Source organism: Pan troglodytes, chromosome X, assembly GCF_028858775.2.
Source record: "Pan troglodytes isolate AG18354 chromosome X, NHGRI_mPanTro3-v2.0_pri, whole genome shotgun sequence".
Taxonomy (NCBI): domain Eukaryota; kingdom Metazoa; phylum Chordata; class Mammalia; order Primates; family Hominidae; genus Pan; species Pan troglodytes.
Genome location: NC_072421.2, coordinates 121980910 through 122003389, shown reverse-complemented (window position 1 = coordinate 122003389; position 22480 = coordinate 121980910). Strand labels below are relative to the sequence as shown.

The window sequence follows — 22480 nt, the reverse complement described above, 5'->3', positions numbered from 1 at the left end:
CCCACAAAGGCAGTTTTAGAGGCAGGAATGATAAGTGTGATGGAGCAGCTTTGGGAAGACCAATTTAGAAAGCAATGCTCTTTCCCCCTCGGGTCAGACAGTCTTTTCTGACTGATTAAGCTGATTAAGGCAAGAGCAACATCTCTCCAAATTCCCCCACTCCGCTTCTCTCTGGAAAAAACGTAACTCTTTAGGCATCCTGCTTTTTTGATCAGAGACAGATAGCAGATTAAAAACAAGAATCTATCTTCCCCCAGTTTCCTCTCACTGGTTAAAAAGACACCTGTAATTAGACTGGATGTCTTTTGCCATTCTATTCTTCAGTTTTCTTTGGCTCCAAAATCATTAAGCAATGGGTAGTTTCTAGCAGGCAGTGTTTTCAGACCATTTGTCATTTCCATTGCTGCAATTATATTTACCTGACAATTAACCATTGGTTGTGGAGAATTGTTTCCCAATATTAGGCCTGATATATAAAGATGGTTCTGATTTTCACTGAGATAAAAACATCAGAAACTTGTGGTTTTCAACATTATTCCTTTTAAGTTCATCTTCTTAGTGATTATAAAGAGGGTATATTCATTCATTTTAAGAAAACTCAGTTCTTTAAAATTATAAGAAAGTTGTGCATATCTGTTACAGAACTAAGCTATTTGTTTGGTATATCTTTTACCAAACATATCCCCTAGGGTTTCCTGCCAGTCGAGTGTTTAAAATTATTAAAAAGAACAATCTAGGGCACTAAGTGGGTATTGTCATCTGTCTCAAAATTGGTAAAGAATTTCTTTTAACTTATCCTCCAAAATAGGCCAGTAGTTTGCCGACAAATGGTTTTACTGGGAGGAGAAGTAAGTGTCCATTGATCACACTGGCATACCTCCCAGTATGTGTTTATATCCTCTCAGTCAAGTACTAAGAGAAATATGTGTTGTGTCTCTTTGTTGTTCATAAATCTGAAAAATGGTTTCTTCCTTGAAATCAGCATAAAGCACCACCCACTGGCTTTCAAGGAGATTTTTTATTTCAGACATATTTATAAGCATCAAAAGAAGTTCTGAACAAAGTAGCAAGAGGGTATGACTAGTATGTTTAAAAGTGTGCTTACCTTATTATACAATGGGCTTGGCTTTTTGGCAAAGAAAAGGAAAACTTTGAAGACAAAATGTGCAGTAAGCCCCATTCAGTGAGGTTTCGTTAACTGTAAACAAGATACCCAATCCTTAGCAGGAAGTTGGCCTTCACATAAATAATGTGTGTTGTCCTAGGATCATTTGATTCCCTTTTCAAAATGAGCATGTGTGGCAGAAGAAACTGGAAAGGAGGCAGCAGTAATTGATCAAGATTTCTAGGAACATAAACAAAATATTTTCAAAGCAACATTTTGCAAAAGAATTGGTGTTAAATCATGGTTGCTAGATGGTATGCCCTGGTTCTGTGTAATGGAAGGTTAAACAGATTCTTGAAACAACAAAAACACCCTTCAAAATGATCTATTTTTCCAGGGCAATACAAAAGGGGTTTGCCCATTTTTGTTTTGATTGCTTCAGCTTTAAACAGAAATGGTAATTTCAGTACACGGGCACTTTAGTACCTTGCATGAAAGCCAGACATCAATTGTTGAGATGTAATCAGAAAGTACATTGCCTTATGTTTTATTTCCTTTAATCATTCTTCTTCTTTGATGGAGTGTTGGGCTTTCTAATAGAAAAGGGGAGTTTTAGAATTGCAGGCTTAGAAGAATGGTTTAGAATAGCCATCTTTAGTTCTAAAATTGCCAGGAGGCTGGTAATAACATGTCATTTTGAGGGTAATTGTTAACTATACCATTATATTGATATAAAAAAATGGAGATCTACCTGTGAAAATAGATGTTAATAGCAAATCTGGTATTTCCAAGCCAATAATTGGAAAGATTTTTGAATGATATACACTATAGTGCATTGCTGAAATACTGACATGCTAAACAGTGGTTTCCTCATTTATTAAAGAACATATCATAGTCTCGTTTGTAGAATATTCTGTTAGCAATCATCGGGAGATTTCTCTTCAATGATGTTTTGCAACTGTCATTCCAGTTCTCATTCACCTCCTCCTAATTTATTTGAATTACAATATTGACCACACTGCAATTAAATGTTTTTTTGAGAAAAGAAATTCCTATTCATCTTACTTAATTAACTATTCTAAATCTTAAGAAAGGTCCCTACTACCTAATAAAGTTATTAATAAAATAATAAGAAAGTGGTGATCCTCAAGATATCTCATAGTTCTGTAATAAAAGACCAATTTGTTAGGGCATAAACTCACAGCTGCTCCTGCAAATCATGTGTTGCAAAAGTAGCCAGAAATCACCCTGGAAGGAAAAGTAAAAATGCTTAAATTTGAAATCCAATACTATATGATGGATGGGATTTCTGTTTGCTGGAAGGCCCTTTCCAACCATATATTCCACCATGGTATTATAGCATGTTTTACCCTCTTGTTTATTTTTGCCAGCAATGTTCCTACCTCAGAGTGACCAATAGTTTCTGTGGTAGGACTGTGGTACCCAAAGTTGGAAGAAAACTAAAGAGCCATTTCAGGAAATGTTTAGGGAGAATAACAGGCAATGCAAGGAGATAGACAGCAGGGGGAAAGGGAGAAAAAAATAAGGCTTAACTGTATAACTGCATTCATTCATTTGCTGTCAGTGACTTCAGTCTGACACATGGGCATGCCTTCCCACAACATGGATGTTTCACCTGCCCTGGCTCACTCTGGGCTGACTTGAGCTATTTAGCACAGCAGTACTTGTTCCTCGGATTTTCTGCCCAGGCTCAGCAGGTTTGCAAAATCATTGGAATTTAGACAAGGAAACTACGAGAAACTCAAAGCCTATTTTCAACATTTACTGAGCACTTATAATGATTTGGCCACAGGGATTGGCACTAAAATACAGAAAGGAGTAAGACAGAGGATCTGCCTTCAAGGAGCTCATTCATGTTCTAATGGGAAAGACAGAGAAGTAATAAAAACTGTATCACACATGTGGTAAATGTTATAACAGAGCTATGGAAAACAAACTATGGGCGCACAGAGGAGGGAGTAACTGACTCTGCCTGGATGGAGCATTGAGGAAAACTGGAGCTGAGCTTTAAAGGATGAATAGAACCTCCCCAAGCAGACAAGATGAGGAAGGCATTCAAGATAAAGACAATAGCATGGACAAAAACATAGAGGAATGGAAGTAGGTGAAAGTAACCATAAGTAGTTTGTTCTGGCTAGATCTCAGGATATAGATGAAAGCATGATGAGAGGGGAGACTGAAGAAGTAGTCAAGGGCCAAATCATGAAGGACTTTTTGTGCCTTAACAATAAGGAATGTGCCCTTTATCCTAAAGGGATATGGAGCTATTGAAAGGTATTAAACCACAGACTGAAATAATCTCTATGGCAGGAGTGGGGACGAAGATCTGGAAATGGATATGCATGGAGACCAGGAGACCAAGAAGTTAAGAAAAACTAAACTAATGTAGGAATAGGGGAGAAAAAACTGGTTTCAACACATTTTAAGGGATAGACTCAATGGGAGTTAATGATTAATCAGGTTTCAGGAATAGGGGGAAAGAAGAGCCATGGTGATGTCCAGATTTCCAATTTAGGTAATTGTATGCATGGTACAACCACTCATAAGATGATTAGGGAACACAAGAGGAAGAGCAGGGTTTGGGAGTGGTTGCAGAAAAATAATGAGTTCAGTTTTTATATGTTCGAGTCTGAAGTAATTGTGGGGGGTCCAAGTAAAGAGGTCTAGAAGGAAATTGCATGTCAGTTAAGAACTCTGGATGGGAGAAAGTTTCAGCCTATAGAAATGGGAGTTAAAGCTGTGGGTATGGATGAGATTGCCCACACAGAATGTCTGCAAAGCATTTTCATAAGTCAGTATCTCTATTTCCTGCACTGATGATAGTGCGATATGGTCCAAAAGAGTGGAAAATTCAAGTTTCTTTCATATTTCTTTGAAGTGCATTCTAGCAGTAGGATTTCTTTTCTTTTCACAGAAGTAGATTACCTTCCTGATTGTGTTTTGCTAAGGTTAATATTAAAATTGACTGATATTCTCTTTTCAGGAACTGGTTTCATAGTGAGGGTAATTTGAAGTCAGACAGGTATGTGCTAGGCATCAGAAAAGAGCCAGCCAGATATGAAAATGTAGCCACAGATGATTCACAGAGCCCAGAGTGAATAGGTCATTAAAAGTTAGTCATCAAATGCTTTATTGAGTCATTTAGAATCAACATTACAAGGACTGTAATGTTGTAATTACAACATACATAATACTGTGAAGTATTACCCTACTTCACAGATGGACAAACTGAGGCAAAGTATTATGCTACTATTTGTTGTGGTTATGCAGTTAAACAAAACCGAGGAAAGTGTGTGTTTCACTCTCAGGTTCTCTTATGCCAGGCCAAAGCTCCTTCCTGCTTTGAATGATGAAAAATAAATTAAAATATTGCTGAGATTATTTTGTGGTAATTGCTTTTCTTAAATTCTCTTTTTGTTTTCCTTGAATCCAGGAATCATACATAAAGGGAATGGAGAAAATATGTTCATTTCCCAGCAGCCCCCAGTCATATCAACCATAATGGGTAATGGACACCAAAGGAGTGTAGCCTGCACCAACTGCAATGGCCCAGCCCACAACAACAAACTCTTTGCTCCTGTCGCCTTAGCTTCTGGCCCTGATGGCAGTGTGTATGTTGGCGACTTCAATTTTGTAAGGAGAATATTTCCCTCGGGAAACTCCGTTAGTATTTTGGAATTAAGGTAAGTCTTCTCTAATCTCTATATATTTGCTTAGCAGATAAAGCAAAAAGCAAGATAATATGAAAAGACAAAGCATTGCCAGTAGAAGCAGAAAATGTAGTTGCCCCTATTGTAGCACTGAGTTAAGATGCAGGAACAGGGACAAAGGTCAACGTGCTCACTCTTCCTACTTGAAGGATTGATCCTTTGAGCACTACTTTGGAGAACCAGGAAGTGTTAACATCCCTGTATGTATGTCCTTCCCTGTAAAGAGTGCTGACACTGACATGGATCTCAATACTTCCAAGCACTCAAGTAAGTCACTCATTCGCTGCTGGCCACTGTGAAGACTCATCAAAACTCTTCCATTCTAGTTGGGAGAGGTATTGTCAGATCCAAAAGGCTAAACTTCATAAGTTTTTATTTCCAATCTTTGGAAATGGTCATTTCATAAACAAGAAAATGGAAATCTGGTTTTCATGGCATGATAAAGGAGGGAGAAATGGTTCTTTACCCTTAAAAGCCCTACCCCATGATAATTAAAGCATTTATCTTTAGATTTTCCCACATGGTTTAGGAATTTTCTTGAGAGTACAAAGTATTTTGACACCTTTTGTAAGGAATTCGTAGCTTTTAGTATTCCATATCCTGAAGTTCCACAAAGATTATGACTAAATTGACTGTGGCTTAATTTGCTTATTTCTTCCCTTTCTCAGATTATAAGACACAAATGTGTATCTTCTGGTGTTATAGAAAAGGGAAGCTTCAACTCCCGTCTCCTTAAGAATAAACATACCTGTTTCCTTTCCCCTGGGTAAACTGGTAGAGCCTTCTTTCTAATTAGTTATGACAGCCATATTCCTGACACATGCCTCTGGAACATTTGGCTTAAAGTTTCTCTGTGTTCAGAAGATCTAGATGCTATCCTATGAACTATTCCATAAAACAATTTTTTCTTCAGGCATCTCCTCAATGACCTGACAAATAGTGACCAAATATAGTGACTAGAAGAGCATAGACATTGACAGAGCAACTTGTATGTGCATGGCATCATCAAAGCCAATTAAAACACATGAAAAGTCTTGGGTCATTTTCATTTAACACTTACTTTCACACAAGCATGTGAATTTGAATACATAAGGGCATTTCTCAAAATTTTTCAGATTCTCATGCTTGCTGTGGAATATACCTCCATTTTCTAATACTGAGTGTTATTCCCTAACACCTAGCTGGGGAAATCTTCTAGTCCCAAGCCCCCATCCATTTTTCACATTAATTCACTCCAGTTTTAATACATTTCTTAATTATAGTAGCAAAGGCTGTCATAGGGAAGAAAGCTGTTAAATCCTTTAGCTAATGAAAAAACAGACTGTAAAGTTAAGACTTTATAATAAAGACAAAGCACTTTTAGAGAGTCTAGAGAGGTACTAATTCATAGCACCCTACCCTAATCAAGTGTTCGTGTACCTCAGAATGTTACACCTCATGGGGACTTGTCATTTCCAGCAGCATATCTCTTTGGGCACCTACCTACTGGAAAGTCAACAGGAAGGCCAAGATGGCTGGTTGTATGTCTGGATGTGGAAATGATTTATACAACAGTCCACATTGTTTTCAAAACCCTAGGGATGCTCTATCTATATAATGCCAGATATAGATGGGAGCGCTGAACAATTCATTCAACATCTGAATGTTTCTAGTCATCCAGACTGTCAGGTAGACAGAGACCTTTTCTTGCTGAGTCTACATAGTTAACCCTATAAAGCCTGTATAGCTAACCCCTATATAGCTAACTCCTCAAAGGAAAAACAGTAAAATTATCTACAAAAACAAAACAAAAAATTATATTAATATTTTTTAAACTCCAGCTAAATTTAGTCCTTTTCTTTGTAATTTAAACGTAAATTTACCTAAAGTGGAGCAATTGTCATTTATTGATGAGATTCTCTCTTGGTCAAGGATCCTTAACAGTTTACAAATTCGCATTTTAGTCCAAAGTACCTTATGATCTTCAATACAAAGCCATTCGAAGTATAAAATAGAATAACTTGGACTCTAATTGCAAACTGATTTTCACAGTATAAAGAAAAATTAGTTTCTGACAGTTTGAAGTACTATCCAATGCCTGTATTCATTCTTATTCCATGACACTGTTTTGTCTCATTGTCTCAGCTCTTCACTTAGGCATGCACACACTTTGAATTCACACATCAAGGCTCTCACTTAGCTTGAGAGCTTTTCTCAAGCTAGCCGGCTTTTCTGAGTTGAGATCCTTTAGAGTAGTTCTTCTTAACTTTTTTTTTATTAGTGTTAGACTCCTTTGAGAATCTACTGAAGGCTATGGACCCTCTCCCTAGAAAAAACAAAATCACACAAAATGGCATATGTGATTTAAGGGATCGCATTTTTTTCCCTTCCTTAGAGTTCCCTGCCTCCCACTGCCCCACCAGCAACCAGTCCCTGTAGATGAAGCCCTTTTATAGACTCATGGTTAATATCCCCTGCATTAGGTTCAAGGAGAAAAGGCAATTATTTCTTCTCTATTCCAACACTCCTGTGATTGGCCATCAAAGAAATAAGCTAATGGAATATACGTGATCATTTTGATCTAATTGACAGGTAACTCCCTAACTGTTTGACTGTATTCAAAACCATCAAACCAGTTTATGTCAGCACACATTAGCTGTCATTAGCTGTCATGTTTACTCAGAAGCTAATATAGCTCTTATTAGATTCACTTTAAAAAAAAAAAGCATCTATCCTGATCAGTTGCCTATATGTGTACTGTACATTGTACATATAATTTGTGGATTTATATATTTGCTTTATAAATTTTCCAAATTTAAACTTCCTGGAGAGAAATAAGTTGATTTAATAAGGCTGTGCTATCTTAAGAACCATAATGTTCATTGATTCTACTGTATTTAGATAAAAACCTCACTTCGTACCAGTATTTTTCTTAAGATCAGTTAATTTAATTGCTCTGTGCCCCATGCAAATTAGTCACTTTACTTGGTTGAGTCATCTGTTTCCTTGGAAACACAGACTAATATAGCCATTATGTTATTGGTTGTATTTAAAATTGTGAATGGAGAAGCAATATTGTCAACAGATTATTGTAGAATGGGATAGAGAGCCTTATAGATTTTGATCCTCTGCCAGGTTATTCATTATGTAACTGATGTACTATGTTCTCTAGTAGTTCTCTTCCTTATCTATAAAATTGACTTCAGGTTTATACTTGAGCATCCTCTTACATGACACATACAATTTAACCTGTTCAGAGATCCACAGTTGTGTAGCTCTCAGCCCAAAGTTTGATGACATTTTGGGAGGACATATAGTTTGCCCCTAATGGATGCCCTTCTAGATCCTTTTGTTTCATATTTGGCCACATCGAGTAATTCCAGATGTCCCTTGGCAGTTTAAAGATTGGAAGACTGTAGATATTTTCTGCCTCAGCCCTATTGATCCGAAATGTTTCCAATTGAAACATCTGACCTCAAAAATAACTTCATTTTCATTGGTTGCCAATCATTTATTTCCATTGGTAGAACAAGGAGGAAAAGGAAAAGTCAGCAATATCACTATCATTAGAAATCTGCCAAGAGAAACAATATTATTTCTTATTATTTAAGTATATAGTACCCCTTTGCCTGTTTCCTGCAGATTTCATTCGTATGTATGCATCTTAAAGCTTCCTTCCAGTGGGAGATTGAGGTAAGATAATAAAGAAGGAAAGCTGATAAGATCATGCAATTAAACCTCTGCGACTTTAAAAATACATCCTTGAAAAAAATTTTAAGATAGATTCACTTCTATGTGAGATAGTTTAGGAGTTGGTTTCGCTAGGAATTTGCTCCATATATGCAGACACACACACAGATTTCAGTGGAACAAAAATGACATCACAGATTTGTGAGCTTAGTATTAGAAGGATCCATGAGGGTATCAGGTCCAAAATTGTGCCCATTCCATGCCTGATGGTTTGTTGTCTCTACACTGATCTCTTTCAATCACGGGAAACTTCAATACTTCTCAAGATCCGTTGCATCTTTGGACTGCTCCATTAGAAAATTCTTCCTTATATTCAGCCAAAATCTGCCTTTGTGAAAAATTCACTCAGTAGTGGCAAATGGTAGCATCTAAAACAGTACAGAAGTCACTTCCCTCTTTTACCTGACAACTTTCACAAGTGTGAGGAGAGCTGTCATAGGTTCCTGAGCTTTATCTTCCTCAGTCTAAACATCTACAAGTCCTTCAACTATTTCCCATCAATTATGACTTAGTTGACTTTTTAAATTGTTATAGCCTCAGGACCACTTTTAAGTTTTCTGAAACCAACAGGGATAATTATGTAAGTAAAAATAGGAGACACCATATCAAGTGCTTTGCAAGAATTCAAATATGTAATATCCCCCTGTACCCCTCTCATCTTCTAATTTCACAACTCTATTAGAAAACTCATTAAGCATGACTGGAAATGATTTATTCTTTATAAAAACCTCATGCTGCTGTTGTTCAAGATTTTGTTATTCTCCAGATATTTGTTTTGTCCTTCCCTTAAAAGTGAAAGAGATAAGAAAATAAGAGCCTGGCAAATGCTTCTTGGTATCTTGAGTAATTTGGATTCAACAAATGTCAATGTGATATGAAAATTTCTCTTGAGATTTTCCTGTTTCTTTTCCAGCAACTGCTTAATATTTCATACATTGTGCTCTGGACTTGATTCCTGTCATTGACTGGGAATGGAGTAGAACTGGAATAGCAGCCATTTAGGGGCAGTTAGAATGCTGAGAGGCAGGAGAACTTGTAGAGCTCTCCGCTGAAGGAACAAATGGAAATGGAGCTTTGAGAGCTCTACAAATATCTCAGAAATGGCCATGAACCATCCTCTTGTCAACAGCATTGGAGCTACAAATACTAGAAACACTACATGTAGATGAAATAGGTGGTTACCTCCCCAGTTTGATCTCATGTATTAGCAGTGGTACTCAAGGATTCCCTCCACCTCACCCAAAGACATCTTCACTGGCCTTCCATGGTGCCCAAAATTTTCACTCTAAGAAATATGTTCCTTTGAATTGAAACATTGCATCTCTAAGATTTCCCAAAACATGAACCTCTTTTAGAATGGTTCATCAAGCTAAAAGCATTCACGAGTCCCTTGATATGGATTCATTTATCAGATTGCTTTTCAAAGGGACTGCTAGCTGAAAACAGGGCCCTAAAACAGGACAGGTAAGTTGTGATAAGGGCAAGGAACAGAGCCAGAGCATGGGGGAAGGTAGTCTTGGATGAGGGTCGCTGGAGTTGGAAGACCTGAGAAGTCAGTGACAGTCAGGAGTGTGCTCTGATGTCTAAAGCAAGAAGACCAAGGAAAGAGGAGCAAGAAAGGCAGACCATTCTTCAATGTCAAATGTTTCTGGCCAGGAATATGAAAAGAAGCTGAGAACAGCATGAAGAACAAGTAAAGGGCTGCAGCCACCACAGTGCAGGCCAGTCAGAGTCTCATGATGCCAGGTCACTAGAAAACAGCTCCAAAATTGGCATATGTCCTCTTTTCCATCCCTTACCTCACAAAAACATAAAAGGAATAGATGGTACATTATGTTAAGTGGAAGAAGCTAGACATAAAAGGACAAATATTTAACGGTTCAATTTATATGAAATATCCAGAATAGGTATTCTTGTGGTTGCCTGGAGCTGAGGGAGGGGAAAAATGGGAAGTGACCACAAATAGGTATGGAGTTTCTTCATAGCATGATGAAAATGTTCTGGAATTGAATAATGGTAAAGGCTACACAACTCTCTGAATGTACTGGAAACCACTGAATTACACATTTTAGAAGGGTGAATTTTATGGTATATAAATCATATCAATAATTTTCTTTTAAATTAGAAAAGAAGAGTACATGACCCTTTCATCACCTGGATCTTGAGAAAATCAAAGGTCAACTTAAAGACTTTATCATTGGAAGCATGTCTTGCGCTAAAAAGATTTGAAATTCCATTTCTTTCTCCTAACTCATGGCAAGCTTCAAGTTGGTCCATTGCCAGGTGGTGGTGCCCACGGATGGGCCCAGGCCCTTGTGAAGAGCTCACACACTGACACCTCAGCATGTAGTCAGTTGGTAGCTAGATAGCAGACTGACTTTGGTGGTGGCTCAGTCCTAAATCCTTAACGAAAAGTAATTCTGAGACAGAACAAGGTCACACACTGGAAATAAATTCCGTCATTTTCACTTCCTCCCTCTGAGATGTTAATGAGAGAAGCTGCTCTGCATAATATGGGACATCTTTCCAAATTCACAGTGACATTATTGGCAGAATCAGAAGCAGCTGCAAGAAAGTCAAACCATCCCCCTCTCACTCCTTGCCATCATGTAAGAATTTCAAAACCCTTTGTAGCCACACAAATGGTTCTGTACCATGAGAATCTGCTGCTGATGAAACCATATTTTAATGAGATCCTTCTAGTACTTTCACAACTAAACTTTCAGGAGGAGCACCTATGCCACAGTGATTACAGCTAGGCTCAAACACACTCATTCTATAATTTAGAGGCCACAAAAACAGGCAAGTGTCTAGAGACAAGGAAATTGAAAGAGGTGCAAATGAAAGTTTCTAGAGACAAACAAATTGAAAGAGGCGCAAATGCCTGCGGCCAGGTTTCTAATCAGAGCTCCTCATCCTTATCAGTTCACCTTTGTTTCAACCCACAGGATACCTACCCTTTTGAGATGAGCAAAGGAAACAGAAAAGTCAGTGAACCTTGACCTGTGGCCCAACTAGTAAAATCTCAGAAAGGTTCTTTTTAAAAAGAGTTGAATCTGCTGTGGCAGATAACTTCAGATGAAAAATTGTGTATATTTTCTTCTTCCCTGAGATTCCAAAGAATAAGACCATTTCCTAGTTTAGATAAAAAAATGGTTATCTCTATGTTTTCAAAATGACATAGGGCCAGATTTAAAAGGATTTTAAAAATTAAAATGATCGTATTTCACAGATGATTATAGCCTTTTAATTCTGGGCAGACTTGACCCAAAGTCAGGCCTATACACAGACTGCACTCCCTGTGTGAGAAACCTCATACCAGGTCCCATCATGAAATGCCCTAGGCAATACCCTGTGCCAAGAGGCTTACAGATCAGGAGCCACCAAAGTATTGTCCTTCTTCTGGCCCAACAGTCCTCTAGTGCCTACCCCAGTTGCCCTTTAGAGCATGGATGGCTAGAAGACACAAAGCCCTAATAGTTGATGTACAATGTGTTTTATTGAAGTTGTTTTGATCAGCAGTTTTGATGTCAGGGATATTCTGTCATGGTCTAAAAGAAAACTCTTACACTTTCAACTTGTTAAGGAGCTTTTTAATATTGCTAAGGAATTTGCACAACAGATGTTCCTATCTTATCTCTGAGATCAGATAAGTGGCTTAGGGTTAGTGTTGGGATGTCTGTCTGTACACACAACTTGATAATAAAACAGTGATTTTACACTTTGATAGAGTGCTTATGGCTATCAAACCAAAGCCTAAAATGGTTAGTCCCTCTGCCGTGGCTGCTTCTTCAACCCCTAGTTCAATGGTTCCTAAATTTTATTTTGCATCAGAATTGCCAGCCAACTTTGTTAAAAGTAAAATTTCCAGGCCCCACCTCCACCCAAGATTCTGATTCAGTAGGGCTAGGGAGAACCCTAGGAAAGTGCACAAGTGCAAGAATCCAAGTGATTCTGATGCAGATGGTCCAGAGAGAACCTTTTGAAAAATCTGTCTTAGAACTTTGCGCATCCGCCAAACAAAATATGCAATCGCCTTGACACCATCTTAGGAGGCAAAGCCTGGAGGGATTGGATCAACTTTGGCTTGCATGCCTGACTAAATGATCCCCATAGAGTCTCTCTAAACGCCGCAATCTGAGTTAGGAATTGGTGTGTCTGGTTAGGTTTGGCTTGTTCAATGATACTGATGACTCTCTGTTTGCTTTTGCTTGCCACTCGTGGATACCTTGTGCACCCTAGAAACAGAGATACCAGACATAGGTAAGCAAATCACATCAGCAGCTACCTAATGCCCCCTCTTGCCTATGAGACTACCTCCTAATAATGTGTTAATAGGGAAATTTTTCTTCCTAAATAAGGTTAAAGAATAGTATGAACATAAATTTGGAAGTTATAACTCAGGTAAGTGTCTTCCAAAAGAAGAAGGGTCCACTATGTAGGATTTGCTGGAGGATCAAAACGTACTAAAAAGAAAACAATTCATAAGTGAAAGCTGACAGTTGAGTACTTCATGGGAAAGCAAGGCCTTAAGTTTCATTATGTTTCCCTAAGGTGATAACACAAATGAGTTGGTAAGTTCAAATAGATTTGATGTTTTCAAATTGCAGGTAGAGAAAGAGGTAATACAGCAATCTCCCTAGATCCAGAAGTACAGTTTTTAAGTGTATTAAGAGACAGTGACCATGATGACCTTCTTTAATACACTTTTTTCTTTTTTTCTTTTATGTGACCTCACTGTTTCTATTTCTTTCCACCGAAAAGAAATAATAGGAAAACCTTAAACTGACCATTTGCAGACAATGGTACATAGCTCTGAAATTAATCATAATGAATATTTCTATTCAATGTGTTTACGCATTACACTTGTCAAAACTGTTCTAAATTACCTGAAATTGCAAAGGAGAACATTGAATTTGTTCACTCCCGAATGCCAGTTGTCATCAAAATGGCACTGATGGGGTTTCTAATCTGGATTTCATTTGGGCAATGCCACTTCCTAAATGCCAGTACAGACGATCAGCCTTGCTACTTTGGCATAACTGATTCCTTAAGCAAATTAAGTTGGTTGTCAAATTGCTTACTGGTAAAATGTTGCACAGTATTAATTATAAACATTAATTGCCCATTTAACAATCTATGTGATTTTTAACTAGTATGAATGAAGTGATCTTTGCTAAGTTGAAGAGCATTGCTTGAATGTAAAACTAACCAAAAGGTGATAGTAAACCTAACACCCAAGTTGTAAAAGAAATCTTCACATATCTCAAATTGCAATTTGCATTGAGACGCAAGGGATTAAAGCAAATTGGAATATAGTCCAGTAGTTTTTTCTTTCTCAGGTGTGGCTTGTTTTCAGAAAGTGGAAAGAAATCAGCCTCAAAAGAGCTAAAGTACACTTGAGAAATGGCATGAAATGGCAAGTTACATATTGATAGGAGGGACCTCCCTGACTGCCGGCTATCAAGAAAATAACATTGATTAGATTTCACTTTGGTATGTTGGGCTATTCTATTTTCTAAGGGCCAGTACACAAAGTTTGAGAACAGCCTGGCTGAGCAAAATAGGACATGTTGCTCATTAGAAAGCAGGAACACTGATTTGTTTTGCTGCCTTCAGAGCAAGAGTATTCTGATGGTATTTTGCACACAAAATCACATATAATCTAGTCTAATCTTGGTCCAGGCCCAAACTTGTTAGTGACCCCGGACAAGCTCCCTATGTGTCTGGGTTTCCCCAGCTGAGATTTGAGGAGATTGCTAATTCTAACTTTCCTCACAGGCACACTGGGGGTATTCAATAATGAATGAATGTACTGCATTCCAAAGTGCTTTTGTGCAAATAGCAAAATAGCATTTCTCTTGGAAAAATGGCCTATGGACTCTTCCTAAACAAAGCATGACTAATCTGACTGAATTGAAACTCCACAAACTGGCTATCAAAGTATTGCAGTTGTTTCAAAGAAGGGTTTTGACCCCTTCTTTTTTCTAGAAAGATCTGAGCACATTGGAAAAATTTTATTCTGAAGGCAAAAATTTAACTATATATGTAAAGACTTTTACTCAAACCCCTATTGAAGCAGTTTTTCCCAAAGAGATGCCTTGTCTGGTATGGCTACCAAATCAATTCTAGAGTTTGTTGGGGCCCTTCATAGTTTATTTACAGCACCTGTTATGGTGGTTCCAGGGTTGGAGGTGTCCCTGGAATCTACTGGATTCTCTTACTTGATGAAGGTAAGTAGGAAAAAATTAAGTATTCCAATTGAACCTAATTTTTTCCAATTAAAACTATAAACAGTCTCAAATTAGTATTTGCAGGCCTGATTATTATTAACATACATAAATATGCTTGGAGGGCAAATATAATTACAAATACAATTAATAACATTCCAGTCCTTAAAGGTATCTTGATTGTTCTCACCACCCTCTCCCCTCCATTTTGCCTAAGTAGCAAGGCCTGAACTCTTTTATGTCTTAGTTTTATATCCTGCAGTTCAGTTTAGTTTAGCACGTACTAAGCACCAATCCTGTCAGGCCCTCTGTTGGCACTGAGAATAGAGAGATGAATATGGTTCCTGCCTGCAAAGAGCTCACAGTGTAGTTGGAGAGAAAGATATGTTAGGAAAAAAAATAGTGCTTACACCCAGCACCCAGATCTTGGTTTCTAATACCATTCTCCAATAAAGGGAACCAGGGGAGTCTTTGGAGAAATGGCTGATTCTAGGATTGGGGCAGGGGGTATAGCAGATGAGCCCAGAGCATCTGGTAGTGCCAGAAAGAAAGGAAAGGCTAAAAAAAAAATCCCTCGTTGATGGGGATATGGCAAAGGGACACATGAGTCAACGAAAAGAGCTCCCAATGGCTAAAGCTGGAAGAACTTGAGCAACAAAATAAAGTAGCATTGGATTTAATGCAAAGTATAAAATAAATATCCATGAGTCCATACTGATATAAATAAATGGTTGAATTAATAATAGATGGAGACGAGATAAAGCTCCCATTTAGAAGAATTCCAAATAATTTATGTAGATACTCCACCCTCAAGGAGGTGGAGCATAACTCTCTACTCCTTAAGTTTTGGCTACGCATAGTTACTTCCTTCCAAAGAGTAAAGTGTGGAAAGTAGGGGAGAAAGAGTATCTTTACAGTGAAGAAATCTGACGAACACTATTTCAGCCAGGAGATCAAGGTCAAACCCATTAGTGTACATCATGTTGGTAGTATGTACCCTTGATATAATTTGATCAGAATGGCACTTTATTACCTCTGTGCTCTTCCTCCCAAAAGCCTATCACCCCTGACTAACTGTAAGAAAAAACAATCAGACACATTTCAGTCAAGGGTATTCTGCAAAATACCTGACCAGTACTCCTCAAAACTGTTAAGGTCATCAAAAGCAAGAAAAGTCTGAGAAACTGTCACAGCACAGAAGAGCCTAAGAAGACATGACGACTAAATATAATTTGTTATCGTGGATGGGATCCTGGAACAGAAAAAGAACATTAGGTAAAAACTAAGGAAATCTAATAAGTATGGACTTCATTTAATAAGTTCTAAAAATAATGCTAATACCATACGATAGGTGCTGCTAAGACACAAGTCCCTCTTCTTTACTAATTTCTCTCCTTCTGTTTCTCCTGTCATAACACTTGGACTCATGGTAGTCATATCCTGTCTGCTTATCTGTCTCTCCCACTAGACTGTGAGTTTCATAAAGAAAGAAGCTGTGTGTATCTTGCACACAAGTAGGTCTCTAGAACATAGCACAGTTCTTGGATACATTGTATGCACTTAATAAATGATTTTTAATGAATTAGTAAACAAATACACAATACTGAAATGGTACCAAGAAAGTAGTTCAGATGAGAGATGATGAGGCCTTAGAGTAAAAACAGCAGAGATAAAAAGAAGTGAGCAGACTGGAGAACAATTTAGAAAGTAGAATTTAAAAACCACCTTTCACTGGATGTGGGAAATGGTGGAAAGAAGGAAGTAGAAAAGAATGGCTTCTGGTTTCTGGCTTTGACAACTGGGTGCTAGGCAGAGGTATGGGCAATGAACATATCAGAGATGAACAAGACAAGATTGCTCTCCACCAAGCTTTACTGCAACTGGCAGGGCAGGAGAGGGAGATGCAAACAACGCATAAACAAATAATTTAATATGATATGTAATCCCCAGAATAGAGGTAAGATAATGCAAATAACCCAGACTGGAGAAGGGAAGACTGGGAAAGCTTCCTTCAGGAGATGATGCCCAAATAAAGCCTCAAAAGACATGTAAGAATGAATTAAGAGGGCCGGGCGCGGTGGCTCACGCCTGTAATCCCAGCACTTTGGGAGGCCGAGGCGGGCGGATCACAAGGTCAGGAGATCGAGACCATCCTGGCTAACACGGTGAAACCCCGTCTCTACTAAAAATACAAAAAATTAGCCGGGCGTGGTAGCGGGCGCCTGTAGTCCCAGCTACTCGGGAGGCTGAGGCAGGAGAATGGCGTGAACCCGGGAGGCGGAGCTTGCAGTGAGCCGAGATCGCGCCACTGCACTCCAGCCTGGGCGACTGAGCGAGACTCCGTCTCAAAAAAAAAAAAAAAAAAAAAAAAGAATGAATTAAGAGAAGAAAGGCTTGGCTAACACACCAAGAAACATTAAAAAGTTTTTAAAGATGGGAGCCAAATGATCAGAATAACTCTGCAGGCAGCATGGGAAAAAATGATTTAAGATTTCAAAAACACATCCTACATATCGATCTATAGAAAATATTCCAGGCCAGAGATGATGAAAGATAGAACTAATGTAATGGCATAGGGATGGAAGATGAGAATGTTTCTGAAAGTTAGTTTACAGACACAATTGCCTGTGGAGAGCAAAAGAGGGATTAGGGATGACTTCCACATTTGGGGTTTGGATGATGTCAGTATTACACAAACCTTAGGTTCAAGTAAAATGTCTCCAAAACTAAGGTTATTGTAGCCATTGAAAAACTAAAATTAGGAAGAATCAAAATAATAAACAAACTCAGCCGTCTATACAGATAAAAATAACTTGAGATTCCTTGTGAGTATGTAATAGAAAAGTTTCAAGAATGCCAAAATCCAAACAAGGTAACTTTAGGGTCACTTTTAGGAGGTATAACTATGCGATTACACAATCATATGATTGCCATTGTAACTTTAAAAAGGTTCAATATAACCAGTTCCATTATGTCCTGAAAGAACAAAAACCAGATTAGAAAACTGTGGTAGTCAATTGAAAAAGGGAAACTTGGAAAGAAGTTTGGCAGTATATCTCCAGCATGATCCTCCCTTAGCGACACTCCTTGAGCTTTGGACATGCCTTTCAATTGACAACTGGGGCCTGGGAGGATGGTATTGTCCACAAGCAAGGTGAGAAGCCCAAGAGAAAGGAAGTAGGTTTATGAGAGATGGGGAAAGCAGGAAAAGAAAGTAACTTCTGTTTTGGATATGTTGAGTTTGAGGTGACTGAGACACCCAGCAGTGATCTAGTAGGTAATTGGATAACTGAGTATGGAGAATAAGAGAAAAATGACCTCCTGAGATTTCCTGTCTTCTGTTTCTTTCTACCCCCAAATGGATGGTATCGGAATGTCAGCATCATTATGAATTAGCAGTATACATTAGATTTGTTTCATACCTAGACCCACTATTAGAAAAACAGAGAAGTATCCATCTCCTTGATACTTAAGAAGGAAGATAAATGAATTCACTCATCTATCAAAAGATTTTTCCATTTGTGACAAAAGGCTGAGCCCAGGGGGTTCGTGTTGAAAAATTGCCTTGAATAACTTTACTTTTCTCTTCCTTAGCACAAGTCCTGCTCACAAATACTATCTGGCTATGGACCCTGTGTCTGAATCACTCTATCTATCAGACACCAATACTCGCAAAGTCTACAAGTTGAAATCTCTTGTGGAGACGAAAGATCTGTCTAAGAATTTTGAAGTGGTGGCAGGAACTGGTGATCAGTGCCTTCCCTTTGACCAGAGTCATTGTGGAGATGGTGGGAGAGCATCGGAAGCTTCACTAAATAGCCCTCGAGGTAAAAAAAAAAAAAAAAATACATATATATATATATATATATATATATATATATATATATATATACACCCTTGGGTCATCTAAAGATTTTATTTGACTTTACAAAATCCCGAGACTGTTGCCACACTTTAGCCCATCCACTAATCTCAATATTTTGCCTCTGAGAGCCAAAATATTGAAGTCTGTCCCAGTAGACACATCCAAGGCACATAATGCATTTTTAGCCAATATTCATTAGTATGGTTATAGCTGTTATTAAAAGAATGAAATGCTTTCTTTTCTAGTTGATCAATAACTATTAGCCAGAACCCTCAGAGTGCCTCCCTGGCACCACAACCCACCCCAGAGTTACCTCCTGGAAACTCCCCACAGTCCAGCAACTAAAGGGTTAACCTGACCCAGCAGAGAGCCTGCAGACCCCTGCTTTGGCTCTTCAGCCTGCATTGCTTGGGATAAGGTCTGTGCCTACCTTCTACCACTGCTAAGTATGTTGAATATCTCACAGACCCTAAACATTACTGACTTTTGCTTAACAAAATTATGAATCTTCAATGAACCTTTCTTCCATTAATTTATCTAAATCATTCTGGAAATTACTTATATTTTCAGTTGATATTGCCTCTAAAATAACAAATTCCAATTTTTTTCTGTTGCCTTCTGTGGGAGTTTGGCCTTATTTTTATTTGTCCTAAATTTACTTCTCAGTCTTCAAAGACCAACCTTCAATTTAATTGCCTAGAATCTAGTGAACAAATCTGTGTCTCCCAATTAACTTCTGGATTTTCTGGATCATATGCCAATCTTAGGCCACAAAGTTGAAGGATAGTCAACTTTTAAGTCTGTCATCATATATCATTGACCCTGTCATCTTAATTATTTAACTGCTCTTCTCAGTTTCTTCTCCAAGATGTTTGTGTATGTGTGTGTATGCGTGTGTGTGTGTGTGTGTGTATCTGCATGCATGCATACATGTGTGCATTTATGTTAGTGATTTTAGAAATTATTCATTTTACTGGGCTTACAAAGCCAGTGTTTTCTTAGTTACTATACAAATAATACAAACATGTGTTGCAGAAAAATTAGAAAAGGGAGAATAAAAAAATTTAATTAAAATCACCCATAAGCCTACTACATGTAGAAAACCACTGTAAACATTTTAGTATTTATCCTTCTAGACTTTTCCATGCATATCAGATATTTTAATTCTGTAACAGTAGAATCATATTATACAATGCTGTTCTGTAACCTGTTTTACACAATGTATTATGAACATCTTTCCATGCCAATAAATGTAGTGAGGTCAGTGTGTTTAATTTATTAGATGGTCACTTATTACTTTAAATTTTAAGAGGTTACTCTTTAACCATTTGACTTTTGCTATATTGGGATTGAATTCCTACTAGTATCACAGTTTAAAGATTTCACTTTCTTCAAGGCCTTTGTCTTTTATAAAGCCCCTCTGGCTAACCCTATACCATTAAATCTGAATTTATTTAACAGTGTCTACACTACACAATTAGCACTTGATTTTATTTTGCCTTCTTTTGCTTCCAGTGCTTTCATGAATGGGAGATTTTTTCTACTGAAATAAGTCGCTTGAGACGGGAAATCACATCTAATATTATGGAATCTTCCCCCCTTCCCCACCAACTTCTAGCATAGTGTGGGACCCACTACACATACTTATTGTGTAATTGATCAATTAAGTAACTCTTATCTATGCCAGGAATTCCTAAAAGGAATTTCAATGGTGTTTACAGGGGGTGATTTATTTTCCCTAAGGGAACACAAGCCCCCCCCAAGTATTATGGTAAATTTTTTCTTTATTTCTCTGTGCCAGCTCTTTCCTTATACATAGTGGGTCCACAATAAATATTTAATGATTGAATAAATAACTCGGGTGCAACATGTGATCAGCTCATCTTTCAAGAAAATACATTAGGCTGTGTCTCACCTTTTACACAGGTTTAAAATTCTTGAGGGTATTATAAAGATTTCTGCATAAAAAATAGAGAGGAATCAAGCTTGTATTGTGCCTTAAATTGACATCCTCCTGAGTTGCTGCTAGTTTGAAAACCATTCACCTCAACTACTACATTCAACCTGCCACACAGAGAATGAATATTTTATCTTTTCCAAATAAAGCAAATAATTGGTTCACTGCAGCTTTTTTTTTTCTTGGAAACAGCAGTAATAAAGTACTGGTGAACAGGATTTACATGAACTCTTGAAGCGTCAGTAATGAGAGTGCTGAAATTTATGTATCAAAGCTAATATTAAACTAAGTTTTTCTTCTTGTCATAGCCACTACTACATTTTCCTTTGTCTTGATTTACTCATCTTTCTATCCAAGAGCTTCCTTTGCCATAATCTGGTACACTTCATTCATTCCAAAGCAATAAGAGAGCCCTGATAACATCTGGCCCAGACTTCAGACAGCTAAATGTCTAATCCATCTGGGACAGCTTACACATAACGTTCCTGAAGCTGGTGTTGTCAACATCTGCTTTGATCCAGTGAGTGAACTAGAATGCTTAAAGGAGTGGGATGTGTGGTTCACACTAGGTAGCCACCACATCTCCTTCAACCATGCTAACAATGTTTGAAGACCCTGTTAGTGATCTTTATAATAACTCAGCTGGCAGAACCTATGTCCAGCCATCAGTTGCTCTGAAAATGCTGGTCAGAACACTTAGGTGCCTAGCTATGGCACCTATCTCCATGCTGAATATAGTCAGCACTCACCTTTGTCAGTGAATTAGAAGTGAGATTCTCTTTAAATGAAATGCTGCAGGGCGATTTCATAGACTTCCATAAAAGGAAAAAACATGCAAAAAGTTATTACAGTGTACAAAATGAGAGGAGAGTATTGCTAATTGCTCATTTCATCTTTGAGGTTCTCTTACAGATTCTTTGTTTCTCAAGAAAGCCCAATTTGTTTGTTTTTTGCTTTAAAACTACCCTGTACATCAGCTCCTTCTTCCTTCCACTTAGTAGATAGCAAACGTTTAATGAATTTCTTTAAGGAGAGGTTTGATTTTTCCCTCCACCTAGAAGCTAATAAAGAAAAGCTGTAGATCAGTAGAAAATGGAAATGTACATCTAGGGAGCACCATTTCTAGGTTAGGGAAAAGAGCTTGCTCGCTCCAAGACTTTAACAAGCAACATATTGCAATTATAGGAAGGTTCTCCAACATGTCCTTAATTATGCAAGGTAAGTCAAATAAATGTTAATCTGTACGACAGCTAATTTACTCTCTAAATCTGTTCTAAAAATAGGATGAAATAAAATTTGCTTTTGAGATCATTCATTCTAAATTCAGAGTAAATTATCCAATGGGGTTAAAAACCAGTCAGTGAAAGGTAACAGGTCAGGAGCCATGGGAATTTTTTGTTTTGGTTTTGTTTTTGTTTTTGTTTTTAGCAATGGCAGCAAGTTTTGGTAAATACCAAAGGAGGGAGCCTGGACTTTCTTTTTCAATACATGTAATGCCCATGTTTTCTTTCAATGACTCCGTGCAAGTCACTGTACCTCACTGTGGTTTCATTTACCCGAACACGAAGATAGACAGGCTGAGTGGTGCCATTGACTAATTTTATGACATTGGGCATTTAAACACTGGGTCCTGAAATTCCTCAGTTGTAAACTGAAGGGGTCAGGATGATCTCCCTTTCAGCTCTAATGTATTAAAATAACTGTAACTATAACTTGTTCAGTGCCTATTGTGTGCCATACACTGTGCTAGATATTTTACACAGTTTCTCTGATGTTCACAACAATGCATGATGTAAATAGTATTAGTCACATTGTACAGAAGAGGAAATAGAGAATCAGACAGATTAAGAAATTTACCCGGAC

At 37.8% G+C, this 22480-nt stretch overlaps 1 protein-coding gene across 8 annotated transcripts in view; it reads left to right on the top strand.

The window, feature by feature from the left end:
• TENM1 (teneurin transmembrane protein 1) overlaps positions 1-22480 on the top strand; it is an 824537-nt gene that overhangs the window by 700600 nt on the left and 101457 nt on the right. For 6 of the 8 annotated variants that reach the window (XM_016942759.3, XM_063804361.1, XM_054676475.1 and 3 more), the window contains 3 exons: positions 4560-4809; positions 12808-12828; positions 18390-18622. In XM_016942759.3, the coding sequence (XP_016798248.1) occupies positions 4560-4809; positions 12808-12828; positions 18390-18622 (504 nt within the window). The remainder of the gene's footprint in view (positions 1-4559; positions 4810-12807; positions 12829-18389; positions 18623-22480) is intronic. The other 2 variants (XM_016942761.3, XM_054676474.1) reach the window with 1 other exon arrangement.